Source organism: Hyaena hyaena, unplaced genomic scaffold (assembly GCF_003009895.1).
Source record: "Hyaena hyaena isolate Hyena2069 unplaced genomic scaffold, ASM300989v1 scaffold_796, whole genome shotgun sequence".
NCBI classification, from domain to species: domain Eukaryota; kingdom Metazoa; phylum Chordata; class Mammalia; order Carnivora; family Hyaenidae; genus Hyaena; species Hyaena hyaena.
This window is the reverse complement of record NW_024081429.1, coordinates 414289-430808: the sequence shown is the minus strand read 5'-3', so window position 1 is coordinate 430808 and position 16520 is coordinate 414289. Positions and strand designations below refer to the sequence as shown.

Here is a 16520-nt window from a genome sequence, read left to right as displayed (position 1 = left end):
TAGTGACAGGAAGATATGGGAGCTGAATGACTACTTTGGTTGCTTGCCAAAACAATACAGGCTGGGAGATATCTAGGTTTTGTCTAGTCTGTTGAATGCACCCTGGTATTCAACACTGTCCCCTCCTTATGTTTCTAACTGAGTAAGCCGAAATGCTAAAACTATCAGTTAAGTATGTCAGTTATGTCGCCTGAGTATCATCTTTGTAAATATTTGCCAAATCATACTCCCTTTTGCCTCGAGAAGTAACACTTGTATTCCTGAGTTCAGACACACTGCTTACTGTTTTCACTTACTACAAGGAAACTTCATTACCCACAGTCAGCTGGAACTGCTTTGAAATACAATCAACAACTTTCCCTACATCCTTTGATCATCATGATTTGGGGACATGTCTCTGCATGTCAAATCTTTACAGTGTATAAAACAGTGATCCCAACTGTCCCGTGGCTCGTTGTACCTTCCTATTATTCTTGCCTCTGTGATCCTTCAACTTTTTTTTCACTTAAATCTTTCACATTTTCCCCCAGTTGAATCTACATGGACCAGTAGTACACTTTTCTAGCACTTGGAGTTTAGTTTTATACGACATTAAACTTAAACATCACATTTCCTCCATAAAACCACCATGTGAAACACAGCTGACACACTGACACTGCCCATCGCTCATGACAGCAGCGCGCCTCAGCCCGGGCTGCAGGCCTCTCACTCACACAGGAGTCGCACACGCACTGTTTCTGAATGGCCTGCCCACATATAGATCCTGAGAGGGATAGCTTTTTATCAGACCTGTCATGAAAACCATCGTAACAACTCTATACCTGCAGGAAGAGTCATCTTTTCAGGAGCTGCAGAAGTCACAGCCTCTTTTGCCGCAAATACAAAATGACAATAATGTTACCATTGATGATGGCAAATAAACAAAAATAAGGAAACCGTGCAGATGATTTTTTGTCTCTCGGTGAGGTTGGCATGCTTTGTTTTCAGGCACCTTACGTTTTGACTAGCCTAGGATTTCACTTGCAAGAACATTATTACAAATACATGTGCCAAACCATTTCTTTAAATTACTTTCAATGTCTCCCCAGAAGTGCAACCGTTTTCTTCATGGAAGAGTTTCAAGTGAAGTCAGTCCTGATCAGGATCAATGATTTTCTGAAAATTGCCACTATACCATTTTTCAGTGAAGGTTGAAAATTACTATGTATTTTTCACCTTATCATTCTTTATTTTTTTTTCTTTTAAAAATAAACGATTCATTTAGGTGCTAATTGTACCAGCTCGATTGTGATTATTGTTACGGTGAATACTGTTACTGAAAAGCGCTGTCTGCATCCTTACTGCCCCCTTCTGAAGAGAGGCAATAAAAATTCATAAAAGAAACAGGATTCAGCCTTGGCATTTCTGCCTACACAGGGTATTTCCTCACACTCCTCACCTGCCCATGAGTTATGTTAATAGGAAGATCAGCTGTTCCTAAATCCAACTTTTATGGTGATGATCAAATTGATTATCCTGTACTAGAAAATGAAACACCACGCTACCGAGCACCGTGCTAAACGCTGCATGTGATCCCCACACTGCTCCATCTCTTCCTGCCACCACTCTTCACTCAAGGTCTCCGTATCGGCTACAATGTGGGGCGTTTTTGCCATGACCTTACCCTCTATTCTCATCTATTTTATCCTATTTTATTAATTCACTCTCAGTAAATAAATGCTGATTGTGACTCATTAAGTGGATCTCACAAGCCAATAAAGGGTCCCCATCTGCATTTTGCAAAGTGTTGCTCTAGAACACGATCTGAGACTCCTTACAGCTTTAAATGAGATGATGTGTGCTTCTGTGCTCATCACATGGCCCTGCTCTCAGAGGCAGGGTGGTTTGGGGTGACCTGATGCTCGGCTAAATTCAATACATGCTTGTACTGTTAATCCTGAAGATTAACTATTTTAGATCAGGGTGTAATGGCCCTCTGGGGTTATATTGGTACAGGTTTGGGAGAAAGAAACTAATTTTTAAAAAAAATAAATATTCATCTTGGACTGTTCACACTTTCATTCACACTCTGGAACATAGGATTGTCCCATCTTTCTCTTATACCTCGTCACAGAGTACTAAAGGCAACAAAAGACAGCTGGATAATAAATTTCAAGCAATGTCATTTTGAAGGCAGTATATGTTAGTAATTTAAAAATGCCCCATTTATTTTATGTTCAATGTCTAGGTCAAGTCTCATAGGAATGCTTCCAAAGTGTTATCACCGATAATAATGATGGTACTAGAAGTTTTTTGTTTTTTGTTTTTTTTTTTTAGGTTGGAAACAGAAAAACCTTATGCATTTATTATTTTTTAATATTTACTTAATTTTAGAGAGAGACAGAGAGCATGAGTGGGGGAAGGGCAGAGTCGGAGAGTAAGTGAGAGGATCCCAAGCAGGCTCTGTGCTGTCAGCATTGAGCCTGACACAGGGCTCCATCTCATGAACTGTGAGATCATGACCTGAGCCGACATGAATCTTCACCAACTGAGCCACCCATGCACCCCTTATGCATTTATTTTTAGGTTAACTTCTTCTTCGAGTAAGTCATCTTAGTTTTTAAATTAATAAAGTGATACACTATTAAAAGAATAAGTTAGCTGATACCAAGAAAAATAATGAGAAATACTTTTAAAATAGATAGGAGAACACTGATGAGTATAAATAAAGTGCAAATCAGTGCATTACAGGAGATGCTTATTTTTTGACTTGGTATATTGACAATGCTTACTGTCATGTACCAATTTACAATGACTTGGCTGGGATGAACTGAAGACCTCCCATTGAATCTCTAATAATAGTTATACTGATAGTTACTGCTTATAGGTAAGACCTTTAATGGGTAGTCAGTCTCATGGCTGAGTAATGTTCCTTACAGAATTAAAGATTCAGAAAATGATACCTCAAAAAGATATAGCAGACTTACAGATTATTTGAACTAGGAGGGACCTCAGAGATCTCTATCTAATCTACTGCTATCATTTTAGATAGAACGTTATTTCTGCAGGTGGATATTCATTTAGATAGATATACACCTGAGAAGCAGACAGGGAACGGCCTGACCCAGGTGACACAGGCAGTCACAGGCAGAAGTGAGGCTCTCAGCCTGGGCTTTCCACTCACCCTTCCGCTTGGCCCCATGTGGTACCAACACCAAGGCTGCCTTCTCATTGTCCACAATTCCCTTCAGCAAAACCATGGTCTTCAAACGCACTCCATACGATAACTTCTAATTATGGACCTTACATTTTGTCAGGGTATTTTATCCTCATATCTGTGTCACATCTACTTATCTAGAGTTCTCGGCAAGTCTGAGAGCTTCTTCAGGGCTGTGGCAATGCCTTTAACAACTTAACAGGGTGCCCTGGAGAAGCAGAAATTCAATAAATATTAAAGACTGTTTCAGAATTACAAAACTGAGGTGCACCTCAGCTGCTGAGTCGATTAAGTGTCCAACTTCGGCTCAGGTCATGATCTTGCAGTTTGTCAGTTTGAGCCCTGTGTGGGGCTCTGTGCTGACAGCTCACAGCCTGGAGCCTGCTTCGGGTTCTGTGTCTCCCTCTCTCTCCACCCCTCCCCTACTTGCACTGTTTCTGTCTCTTGAAAGTAAATAAATATTATGAAAAAAAAAAAAAAAAGATTTACCAAACTGACTCAATGTTTATAAAGCAATCAGAAAACCCTTCACTAAACTAACAATTATTTCCTTTTACAAGCTTCCTGGAAAAGAAAGTACTAGACATGGAAGACAAGCATATAGTTCAACTACAGTCAATAAAAGAAGAGAAAGATCAGCTCCAAGTATTAGTATCCAAGCAAAATTCCATCATTGAAGAACTAGAAAAACAACTAGTGACTGCCACGGTGAACAGCTCAGTTCTCCAAAAGCAGCAACATGATCTGATGGAGACAGTTCATAATTTATTGACTATGATATCATCAAACTGTAAGTCAAGTTTACATATCATCTTTTCTTCAGTTTTAATTGCGTTTATTAAGTGAAACTCAAAATCCTAAAAAATTCTCTTTCATATGAAAGCTTTACACGATCTTAATACAGAGCCAATTAAAAAGGAGGAGGAAGTAATTCTACTCCTGAATATTTATCCAAAGACCAAGAAAACACTAATCCGAAAAGATACATGCACCCCTATGTTTACTCCAGCATTATCTACAATAGCCAAATGATGGAGAAATATAAATATATATTATATATTCCATATATATATATACATATATATATATATAATGGAAGATTACTTCAGCCATAAAAAAGAATGAAATCTTTCCATTTGTAACAACATGGAACGCCTTAGAGAGTATTATGCTAAGTGAAATAAGTCAGTCAGAGAAAGACAAGTACCATATGATCTCACTCATACATGGAATGTAAGAAACAACACAAATGAACAAAGGGAAAAAAAAGAAAGAGACAGACAACCAAAACATAGACTCTTAACTAGAGAGAACAAACCAATGGTTATCAGAGGGAAGTTGGGTGAGGGGATGGGGAAAGCAGGCAATGGAGACTGAAGAGCAAGCTTATCATGATGAGCTGAGTCATGTATAGAACTGCTGAATCACTATGATGCACATGTGAAACTATTGTAACACTGTATGTTAACTGTACTGGAATTAAAATTTTTAAAAATGCTGTTCAGGAAGGAAAAATAAAAATAGAATAAAAACAAGGAAGAGGAGGAGAGAGGGAATACGTATTTATACTGATTAATTATTGTGAGGCAAAATATCCCAAACATGACTGCTGGGCTCAGAGAGCCTACTCTAAATTAGTTCCATTATTACCTAGTTGTATGAGGCTGGACAAGTTACTAATACACAGGAGACTTTATTTTTAAGTGGGAAAAGCACATCCAAACCCAGAGGACTGTTGTGAAGCTTGAATCAATGCTTGCATTGACTGGCATCAAACTGGCACTCAAGAAATGTCAGCCCATCCTTAGTTATGTTTTGCCTACATTATTGTTGTTTTACCTTTCAATCTCTCTTGGATATTAGAGGAGAAAAAGGAGGCATCTTCAGTCATTAATTAGAAATATGACACATAATCTGTGTGGTATTTTCATTTTAAGTCTTCTTAAACAAATTCAGTCTAGTTCTTACTGTGGTTTATTTCCTAATGTCTTTTAAACTTGTATTCTCTTGACACAGATGCATTTTACATCGTGTGAAGATATTCTCCACTTTCATAAGAAATATGTTCTCACATTGTTCTCAGGCTATGCAGTTGTGCCAACTTTAGTAGAAACACTTAAACAAGGTTTCTTCTTCCACAAGGAACACACAGAAATAGCACTATCTTGATGCTGAATGGCAGGATAGACCCCGGAGGACCAGCTCACGGGAGGTGCCTCCCAGCTAGAGTTTCGCTCTCTTATAACTGGGGAAATTCAGTTTTTCACCTTCACAGAAAAGGAAAAGATAATCATCTGGTATTTGGTGGGAGCAAGATAACGTGAGGTGTTAGCTCTGATGAGCCCAAGTAGAGAAAACCCTGCAGCTCACATCCCGCAGAAGTCACGAGCACAGGAGAGACAGAGTAGCAGAAAAGGCTTTCCTTTCCCCTTGTGTCGCTAGCTGAAGCGAAGGTAGAGACTGTCTACCTGTGATTCCAACCCGCATTCTAGTCCAGACACCTATGCTTTTGTAGGTCTCTAGAATTACTATAAATACCCGCAAGGACTCTCTCTTTCTCTCTCTCACACACACGCACACATACACATACACACACACTTTTTTTTCTAATGGCAAAAAGGGGTGGGAAATCTAAATGCTGAGAGCAGAGTAAAAATTTGAAGGAATTTCATAAGACTAGGATTTTGTCTTAGAGTAAGAATTTCAAAAACATAGATACCTTAATGGTAGGCTCCGCTTGAACATAAACCATTGTGGGACAGTGGCTAAAAGTCCGAAGAATATATCGGATAAGAATCCTAAAGAAATATATCAAGACTTGGCCTCAGACTTTAAAAAAAACAAAAAGGAAAAAAATATATATCCACAGCCAGGAAAGGATAATGGTTAATGGGATATGCCACAGCCACTGTAGACATGCCACTATTTTTAGGTATGCTCTTGTTTTATTCTTTTGCAGTAATTTTATGTGATACTAGTCAGGATGGAAGATTTTTTTAAAGTAGTTGTTTATTACATTTAATTACAAAGTACTTACATGTACTTGAGGATTAAATAAAAACAAGTATCGGTTACTGGTAACAATCTTCAAGAATTAATGTAGAGCAGGGTGAAGGAGTAATTTTTTTGGAAAGGATAAGAACTGGTATGTCCCTCTTACTTATTATAAGAATTCAAATGTAATAAAACTTACTACTGAGTGTATCTCAAAGTAATAAACTTTTATCTTTTCATGAACTCCCTTTAAATGTTTTCCTATTTTTTTTTTTTTTAAAGCAGCCAAGAACTCCTTCAGCGCTAAGGAAGAAGCAGTTGTTTTCAGAGACTGTGCGGAAGCATTCAAGTCAGGGAGGACAAAGAACGGCGTCTACACGCTGGTGTTCCCTAACTCCACCGAGGAGATAAAGGTATGTTGTGGGCCTCCTGTTTTCAAGTCCCTGGCCGGAAACAGCTTCTTCTAGAAGCCGAGGAAGTGCAAGATACAGTTCACACACCCAGACCCTTCGCTGCTTGGCAAAGCCAAGCCACTAACACGCACAGGGCGTCTGCCTCACACCAGGTACTTGCCAAGGGCTCCAAGCGCAGTCACTGCATACAGATACTGACTGTGCACCTTGGTGAGGTAGAAATTTCTATCCTATTATGTAGGACACACATCTCTCTCTCATATTCTCCTTGTGTTTAACTTAATCATTGCACCGTGAGTTGTTTTCCTTAAAGCGTCAGACTCGCTTCATTCACTGTAAAGAAATTATCTTCTAGATACTAGAGTTCAAATAACCAAATAGTTTGTCTATCACTATTTATTTCAAGTAGCAATGGTATTCCATCAGAAAGGAAAGAAAAGAAAGAAAAGAAAGAAAAGAAAAGAAAGAAAAGAAAAGAAAGGGAGGAAGTGAGGAAGGGAGGAAGGAAGACAGACAGACTGACTCACTTAGGTCACAACTAAACAGCCACAAGAGCTTTGCTCTGAAACAGGCACGGTACCGGGGTTTGCAGAAGGGATTCACAGACGTCCCGCACTCCAGCACACAGCTCGTGAAAAGATGTGCATTCAGCAGGAGAGGCTCAAATAAACGGGACAGTCATGACTGCTTTGTCAAGGATGTCCCGAGGTGAAACCACCTTCGTTTCTTCCCAACTGTGAGTGTGCGACTTAAGAATGTCGTGACTCAATACAGTGTGCACTACTCCCTCGATCCATCCCAGGGTGTGGGCAGATCCCCCTCACCCCAAGAGATTCTGCACCCTCAGTGCAAACACTGTCACACTTTAAAGGCCAAAAGCCATCTTAGTTCATTATGGAAACAGTTTCAGCCTTGGGAATTGCTGCAAGGGCCTCCGCGCCGCGTGGATGGCTGAGGAAGGAAGGCGAGCCTTCCCCCGTCTAATGTAGGCTGCAAGACTTAAAGCATATGCCACCGAAGAGAGAGGCTCATTTTCTTCTCAGGTATTTAGAGTTTCTTTCAAGGCATAAGCCCAATTACTTTGTGGAAAGTAAACCAACAACCAGAACGTTTCATCAGGAAAAGGATATAGCTAAACTCGCTTCTTGGTTATCCTGGATTACTGAGGGAGCACGGCTCCTGAAGTTGCTTTGGGAGACACTGAGCTTCAGATGAGGGGAAAAAGAATCACACCCCCAAGGAATATTTCAGTGTGGCTTCTCCTAGACGTTTGATAAGTTAAAATAATATTACATGAGAGTCAGTGTGAAGTCTAATATAATGATCGGACGACTGGATATATTAAATGATTATACATAGGCTTGCATCTAGTTGGAACAGCTATATGCTGACCCAATGTAAACACTTCTAAAGAAGGCCATTGATACTGTAACCATATGGAAATTGTAGAGGCTCCTGGAAGTTTACCTCTTTGAACTGAGTATTATGCTCGGTATTTAAAATGCTAATAAAGAAAAACACTTTCAAAATTTAAGCATTAAGGGTTTAAAGACAGAGAATTTGAAACAGTAACATATACTTTGATTATGAATTTAAAAGATAAATATTGTGCTATTCAAGATAATACTTTCCATAGAAAATCTAATTCATCCATGCTGCTTTAAATCAACCTTGGAAATCAGTGAATGTTCCCCGTGTCCTAGAAGCAGCATATTAGCGGCAAGAAAAACAAAACATAAACAGTCTGCTGCAGATGAGACAGGAAGGAACAGATCCTGCGCGATGGCCCTCCATCCCCTTTGCGCGGTGGTCTTCATAACAGTTTCTGGGAACAGAATGCCTATCACCAGATGTTGGTCTCTTCTTGGTCTAGAGCAAATGGGCACAGGAGTGGCAACGGGAGGGGGAGTCAGGATATTGTGCAAGGTGGATGCTTGGCAAATCTAGGGGGCAATCTCCCATGACGCCCATACTGCTCTGGAAAGGTCTTCCTGACGCATAGCCACGTTCCCGCCCCAGGACTCTCGGTCAACCCAACGTCCTAACTGGAGCGTTCTACGGCAAGATGAAAATATATAGTACTGTGGGGGCGACATGAGGCTCAGGTCGTGGTTGGAAACATTAGGATTTATATTTCTTTCAAACATTTGCAGTAAAAATAACTCATTTACACAGTAGGGAACAACAATCTTACAAACCTCAATTTTCAAGTCTATAAAATAAATGTTCCAGATTAAGTTACCTCTAGATTCCCTTCCAGACTTGAGCCTCCTTAACTCACAACTTGATCCAGGGAGAGAGAGTCTGAGAGGCTTGAGTTTAAATTCTGGCTCTGCCAATTTGTGCCTCTGGGCAAGTCATTTACCCTGTGTGAGGTCCCAGTTTCCCAATCTGTGATGTCATGATGTAACCCCAGACTTCTAGAACCTTCTAAAGGTTCTGAGATGACAGTGGAGATCCGGCACTGAGGACAGGACTTGGCACTTAACCATCAATTCAATAAACAGGAATTGTTTACCCTTCGGACTGCTCCCCAAAGACTCTGAGACAATTTCTCTGCATGACAGGGTAGTCGTTTTTGCCCTGTTTCTTCTAATTCAGGAAAAGAATGTTCAGCAGATCTCTGGGCTGACCTTTTCCAAAAGGGCCCAAATATTTCAACTTTATTTTTGAAAAATCCATTAGGTTTCTGCAAACTATAAAAACTGCACCAGAGGGATTTGAATATGCTTTTGCTGGTCAGAGGCCTAATAACTGCCTTCTCTAAATTCCACAGGGTACCTGTCCCCTAGTGCTTATCTGTGTGTTTGCAGTTTCATCAGTCATTCCCTACGGCCTCCGAGCCGAAGCAGGACATTTAAATCAAGCATTATTTGTTGATAGACTTTAAAGCAAGATGTAAGGTCCCTGAACCATGCAGGTAGTGTGCTAACCAAAAGTACTAGCTGCCCTCAGGTTTGCTGTGGCTGAAGTGGTAAGGTCTTGGGCATTCTCTGAAGACTTCTGCTTTCCTGATCCTGAGATAATCGACGACTTCATCATTTTCGCTCTGTGCCCTCTGGCCACGTGGACAACTCTCTTTGAAAACCATCTTCCTCTGAAAGTTTCACAACTCAATTAACCATAATACTTCAGCTTCTATGAGCTCTCTGTTCTTTTTTCTTTTTAATCGGGAGGACATATTAAGGAAATGTTCTCATCATCTCGTCATTGCCCCATGTGGAGTGAGAGATTAGAGTGGCCCCACCCATTTTCAGGTGGGCAGTGATTCTCTGCCAATCTGGACTCTGATTTTCATATAAAAATGAACTTCTTCTCTGACTTTAAGTATCAGTGACTTCATAATGGTGATTTTGACAGCAAAGAATCAAACATTCTTGGAACAAGGATAGGCTTGCTCCAAACCATATCTGGTCTTTCCACCCACCAACATGCCATTTAGGATACAGAGGAAGTAACTTCTCTGTACACACACGACTCCTCAAACCAATATAGCTTATTCAGCTAGTTTACTATACTGACTTTTTTTAGAAGACGCTGAGAGAAGTGAGCAGTAGGGACCACTGGGTGGACCATGGGCAAATAAGAGGCATTATTATTCATGAACTGATTTCAACTTCGAGCTGTGTTGAGGGACATCTGGCCTCTTAACAAGAGAGTCAAGTTACTGTTCTCGGCTGCATGGTATGGTAGAAAAAACAGTACAGAATGAGGAATTGGAGACCTTATTCAAGTCCTATATTACACGTAATAGTGGATGAGTCTGGTCAAGTTAATCTAACTTTACCAATTATTTTCTCCTTTCAAAAATGTATCATTATAGTATCACAGCAAAATGACTTTAGGACTGTAGATAATATATGCCAAGTATCAAGTACGGTACTTGGAACAGAGTGGAATATTGCAATGGTCACAAGAGAATTAACAATAATAATATACCAATACAGGGAGATAATAAGGGGTTACTTTAAGCAGATCAGTTTTATCTATCTGGTTAATTAAAAATGGGGAAATATTTATTATTCTATTCTTAATAAATGTAATTTTCTTTAATGGAACATATGTTTCCAAATAAAGGATCATCAGGGATAGTTATATGGGCCAAAAGCTATATGGGCCATCCCCTTGGGGTGTTGGGAAGAACAGTGAGAAAAGTCTGCTGGGCCCCTGGGTGCCCAGGGGAGCTCTCTATATCATTAGGAACAAGGCATCAGGCAGGCCGCCAAAAATGAAAGGGGGCATCTCTGTGTGCTCTTGGTTCTCCTTTATCCCCCATTCTTTAGGATTTTAACTCACAAATGCAGAATTGTTGACATTTAAACCTACTCTGCCAACATTATCTCTACTATTTCCCAAAAAGACAAAGGAAAACAACAGGGGAAGACTATTTCTCATTGGCTTTGAACGTCGACTTTCATATTTACTACCTTGTATGCCACAGGAAAATTTATCTTATCCTTCTGGGAAAATTTTTCGTTCTACTATAATCTCATTATTTAAAAGTATTTATGTAATCTTATTTTCAGGGGTTTTTAATTTCATAATAAAACTCCAGCTGAGTGGAAACTGAGCATGCATGGTCCTAGCCCAAGAAGGAATTCTGTGTTCTGAACAAAGTTTAAACCCACCAAGCCAGTTTAAAAGCAAAAATAAAAAAAAGCTTGGAAAAGAAATACCAAGGGCAGTGAGCAAAGTGCAGGGAAGCTTGAAGTCCTGATCTGTGGGTCAGAGCTGCCCAGCGACTCTCAGGTCCCTGTACACACTGGGTGCATGGGAGTCTCAGCTATCTCATACTGAGGGGTGATCTGAATTTTACCCCACGTGGAAGAAGCCTTCTAGCCCCAAAATGTAACACAACACGGGTCTTGGAAAGCCTACAGTGCAAAAATACCCCTAATACATAATGCTCTACAAAGCTGATAGGGACTGGCAACTACCACAGAGGTTCCTAGGGCTGCAAAGGTTCCTAGAGGCTGGAGCTGAGGTTTGGGGCCAAAATGCCAAGAAGTCCCATTCATAACAAATGTTTAAGAAACAGCGATCTTTGGGTCAGCTGTTAGGGTAGGTCTTCAGCCTAGAACAGAGGAAAGTTATATTGTCATCAGCACTGAAATCATGTTGTACTACTGTTTATCTGCCATCAACATTTTCAATTCATGGTTTTTAACGTGCAATAAAACCTTGGATTGCAAGTAACTTCTTCTGCCAGTGTTCTACAAGATGAGCAAACATTTCTAATAAATTTTAACTTGATAAATGAACAATATCTTACAAGAAGAGTAGTACATAAGGGGAGCCTGGGTGGCTCTGATGGCTAAGCTTCCGACTTTGGCTCAGTTCATGATCTCACGGTTCATGAGTCTGAGCCCTGTGTAGATCTCTGTAGTACCCGTAGTACGCGACGCAGAATGTCACATGATCACAACTGAGCCAATGGTGCTTGAAATTTGCTCTGATATACAACTGCTCTGGATTACAAGCATGTTTCTGGAATGAATTATGCCCGTAAACCAAGGTTTTACTGTATTTAAAACCAGGGCGCCTGGGTGGCTCAGTCAGTTGAGTGTTTGACTGCAGCTCAGGTCATGACCATGTGGTTTGTGGGTTCAAGTCCTTTGTCAGGCTCTCTGCACTTCGAATCTTTGTTCTCCTTCTCTCTCCCCCCCCCCCCCGTTTGCGCTCTCTCTCCCAAAACTAAATAAACATTTAATGTATTCATAAAGATCTGCTTCTTGGAAGACCACAAAGATTGAGCCCAGGGAACCCTATCAGCACAAGTCAAGTCACATCATAGGTATTTCCGTCTGTCCTGTTTCTGTGAGTTCGGATGAAGACCTGAGTCACTGATGTTTCCCACTCAATGACTGTGCTCTTCCCATTGGCAGGCGTACTGCGACATGGAGACGGCTGGAGGTGGGTGGACCGTCATTCAGCGGCGTGAAGATGGCAGTGTTGATTTCCAGAGGACTTGGAACGAATACAAAGTGGTATGAATACTCTTCAAGCCATCTGAAAACAATTTTCTTTGTGAAAACTAACTTTCAAGATCTGCAGGACCTTCACCACAAATCTAAAACTAACCAATGACCAGTTGACAATTTTTGTTATCAAAGGGTTCCCTTTAGCTGGTGCTTCAGTCTCCCCAGTAACGAATGATCCTGTCAGTGTAATGTAAACTAGAGATCAAAACAAAGGCATGCAAGTGTGAGGCTTATTTTTAATGGCAGGCTCAGCATTTTTGGGGTAAGCCAACTGTTTTACAGAACTTCACGTCAATAACCTGAGCTGTTTATGCTCATGTTTCTACTGGTGATTCCCAAGTAGTTCTAATTACTCTAATACTAATTTTCTTCCAGTCTGCTTGGTTTCTTAAAGCAGACCTTTTAAAAATCTACTTTCTTGTCTGGAAGACCCCCAAATTTTCAGAATACAGGCAAGAATTTCTGCTGGATATCTGACAGTCACCCCGGGTTAAACTGATAGGCTATTGATTTCAATTACGAATTAAAAATAAATGAGGTGACTGAATTTTACAACTTGGATTACAGGGATTTGGGAACCCTTCCGGTGAACACTGGCTGGGAAATGAATTTGTTTTCCAAGTGACCAATCAACAGCCCTATGTGCTTAAAATACACCTTAAAGACTGGGAAGGGAACGAGGCATACTCACTGTATGAACACTTCTCTCTCTCAAGTGAAGAATTCAATTACAGGTGAGTTATATATAACTGAAAGACATTAACAGATTTGCTGTGCCAGTATTCCAGAAAGGGAGAGCCCGACTGTATTAAGCAGGCTCTGAAGTACTCTGAGGATACCTTAAATGGAAAACGTCTCCTTTCTTAGAGTTCTATGCTGCCTTTCAATAAGTGTCCCTAGTTTTAAAATTCTAACTTCAGTTTTAACAACATGAGGGAGGCTTCATGAGGACAGCCTTCTGTTTGTTGCATCTGCTGTGTGTCCTCAAGGCCTAGATGAAGCCCGCCTGGCCGACGATGGGCATTGTTCCACAAACATCTGTAGACTATGGGAGTGTTGTGTCTGTATTATAAAATGTCATGCCAAGATCAGAACAGATGTATACCTAGGACTTTACTGTTTTCTTCCAAAAACGTTTTAACAGTGAAATCTATCTTTCTGGATCTTGAACACCCTTAACCGCTTCATTCTGTCCCCAAGTCAGGATGAGCTACCAAGTTTAAAAGTGGCAGAATGGGGTGGGAGGCTTAGTCGTGCAAACCCCTTTACTCTCTGCAATAGACACAGCTGATTCACAGCAGTTCCTTAGTGTTCACCTTGCCCCACGCATTTGGCGGCATTAATCTTGAATGTTCCAAGAAAAGCATGGGCATCCTTGACTCAGAATGTAGTTTCTGGCTCTCAAACACCGTGAGAGTGGAAGCGGAGAGCAGCAGAGGCACTGAGAGACCAGTGCCTGGCAAGCTGCTACCACAGCGGATACAGCAAAGGCACATATCTGCATATGTTCTCATGGAAGGAGGTACCTAGAAACACACGTGCAATGCCAGGCAGAGAGCGGTGAGGTCGTGTGCCAGGTGGCACCGCGGGAACTGTTCTCAGAAGGCACAAGAGAACCGTCCAGTCACCGACATAGCCCTGAAGGGGTCTGAAAGGCCTAAGCACACACATCGTGAAAATACATACGCTGAGGTCAGAAATAAAGTTCAACGGGAACGTCACGGAAAACAGTCATTCTGTGGTCTACAGTCCCACCTAGATCTCACTGATGCCCAACTCAGACCCTCCGCCCAACAGAAAATCCAAGATCTGAGCAGCTTGGAAAATAAACACGATTTCCAAGTCCTGGAGCTGGCCTCCCAGGGCAGGGTCACAGTGAATAGCACAGGGAAACAACTAGGCTGAGTAGCTTGCCTGAACAGCCACCCGATGACCAGTCTAGTGTGTGCTGCTTTATAAGCAGGGGGTCAAAATTCTGAAAACTCTGAACACAGCTAATGTACAGCTAGCACTGACATGACTTTTAAGAAGTCAGTGAAACAGACTCATCAAGTCTCATTAGAGAGAGAGCAGGGCTCTCTGGGAGGAGCAATGACTCAGATGGATGAAAAGATAGGTGTTTGGGCCCCACTGCAGCTCTAAGTCGACTCCAAAGAGATCAAAACGTCAATGAATTTTTAGACACGAGTGGTTGGTCATTGTTTTACCTCCAAGCTAAATATTTTCTCAACTGGCAACAGTTAGGAATCTACAACAGAGGAATTAAAAAAAAAAAAAGAAAGAAAAGAAAGAACCACAAAAATTAAGGATTAGACTGTTTACATAAGGACATTTTACAAAATGGGTCATTACCCTTGTATGCTGACATTATAAAAATATTTTAAACTGAGATGGTTCTTAACAGATATTTCGTTTAGAAATGCGATCAATTTTTGGATATGCCATTGAAAACAGCACACACTCACTCAAAGCTCACTTTAATTCACTTGGCCATATATGACAGACACTACATTGAAACAATTATCATCCTAGTAAAACATGTCAATGTGACGAGTGAACTGTGATGTGGCTTGAAAAATAACACAGGTGTCTCAGAATGCCACTGTCTAGAGCCGCTATAGCCACCTTCAAGAAGTCTTACCCAAATGTTGGCAGACTGGAAAATAAATGTTATAAGGAAAGGTAAAATGCATCAATTGAATTTTTTTTTTTTTGTTACTGAAGCTAAAAAAACTATCTGTATATTAAGCCTTAAAGATTATCACTTTTCACAGTCTGGCAACACTGAGATGTCATTATTAGATGCTGGCATGGTTTTTTTCCCCCCCCACTCCACTATTCTATAAAATCAACTGATACCAATTTAAAGCAGTTTTAACAATGTGGTCATTCTTAATAACCAAATTTAAAAGAAAACAACTATAAAGCAAGGGGCCATACAACAGAAGATCTAATATGATAGCAACCTTTCTCACAAAGACAAATAAAAAATAGTGTTCTCACAGATTCTGCTCACCTTCAGGGGGAAATTTCATGAGTCCCATAAGAACTGATGTTGTTCAAAGGAGGTAAGAGACTGCAAAGGAGGAAAGATAAGCAAAATGGTCTATCTCAACCCTATCTATGACTAATGAGAAGGGCCTGGAAAGAAATTAAAAGTCTTTCAAAATCCCAGAAATGAGTACAACATACACAAATGCTTTGCAGCAGGTAGTTAGAGACTGTGTTAGGGGCCAGGGTCATTTTTCAAACATGAGGATAACGCTAAAATTCAGAAATTCAGCCAAGGCCTTAGGATGGGGGCTACAACATGAAAAACAATTTTAAGTCTAAGTCATTAATGCGAAAGTGACTTAGAACCAAGACTTTATGGCACTCCATCTGGTGTGCTCCATACCCCCATCTTTTCAGAACTATTCCTTAATAAACTAACATCCCTGGTAAGGTTCTATCAGGGTAGAAACATAACAGAGGATTTTGATACATCTGGTGCAAATGCTAGCTCCACCACTTTCCTATCTCTGGAACAGTTTTACATGTGTACGTTCCTATCTCAACAATTTTATATGTAAGGTTTTTAATGTTTGTTTATTTTGAGAGTGAGAGGGTGTGAGTGAGGGAGAAACAGGAAGGAGAGAGGGAGAGAGAGGATCTAAAGTGGGCTCCGTGCTTACAGCCGAGAGCCCAATGTGGGGCTCTTTCTCACAAACTGTGAGATCATGACCTGAGCAGAAGTCAGAAGCTTAACCAACTGAGCCACCCAGGCGCTCCAACAATTTCCCAGGGTAAATACCTGCCTCTCAGGGCCGGTGCATGCACTCCACACACAACCCTGTGAAAGTGCCTGGCACAGGCTGGTTACAGACAGTCCCTGGCGAGCCTTCCCTTTCTTCTCCACCCGCTGTTCCAACATGAATTTTTGGAAATTACATTTCT

At 40.8% G+C, this 16520-nt stretch overlaps 2 protein-coding genes across 4 annotated transcripts in view; one reads left to right on the top strand and one right to left on the bottom strand.

Moving 5' to 3' along the window:
- MCPH1 (microcephalin 1) overlaps positions 1 to 16520 on the bottom strand; it is a 270061-nt gene that overhangs the window by 118194 nt on the left and 135347 nt on the right. The gene's annotated exons all lie outside the window — the stretch shown is intronic.
- Positions 1 to 16520, top strand: part of ANGPT2 (angiopoietin 2) — a 59144-nt gene that overhangs the window by 36940 nt on the left and 5684 nt on the right. Inside the window, exons 4-7 of one of the 2 annotated variants that reach the window (XM_039219170.1) lie at positions 3757 to 3986; positions 6476 to 6603; positions 12489 to 12590; positions 13152 to 13318. In XM_039219170.1, coding sequence (XP_039075101.1) covers positions 3757 to 3986; positions 6476 to 6603; positions 12489 to 12590; positions 13152 to 13318 — 627 coding nt within the window. Of the gene's footprint in view, positions 1 to 3756; positions 3987 to 6472; positions 6604 to 12488; positions 12591 to 13151; positions 13319 to 16520 lie in introns of both variants that reach the window. The other variant, XM_039219169.1, reaches the window with a different exon arrangement.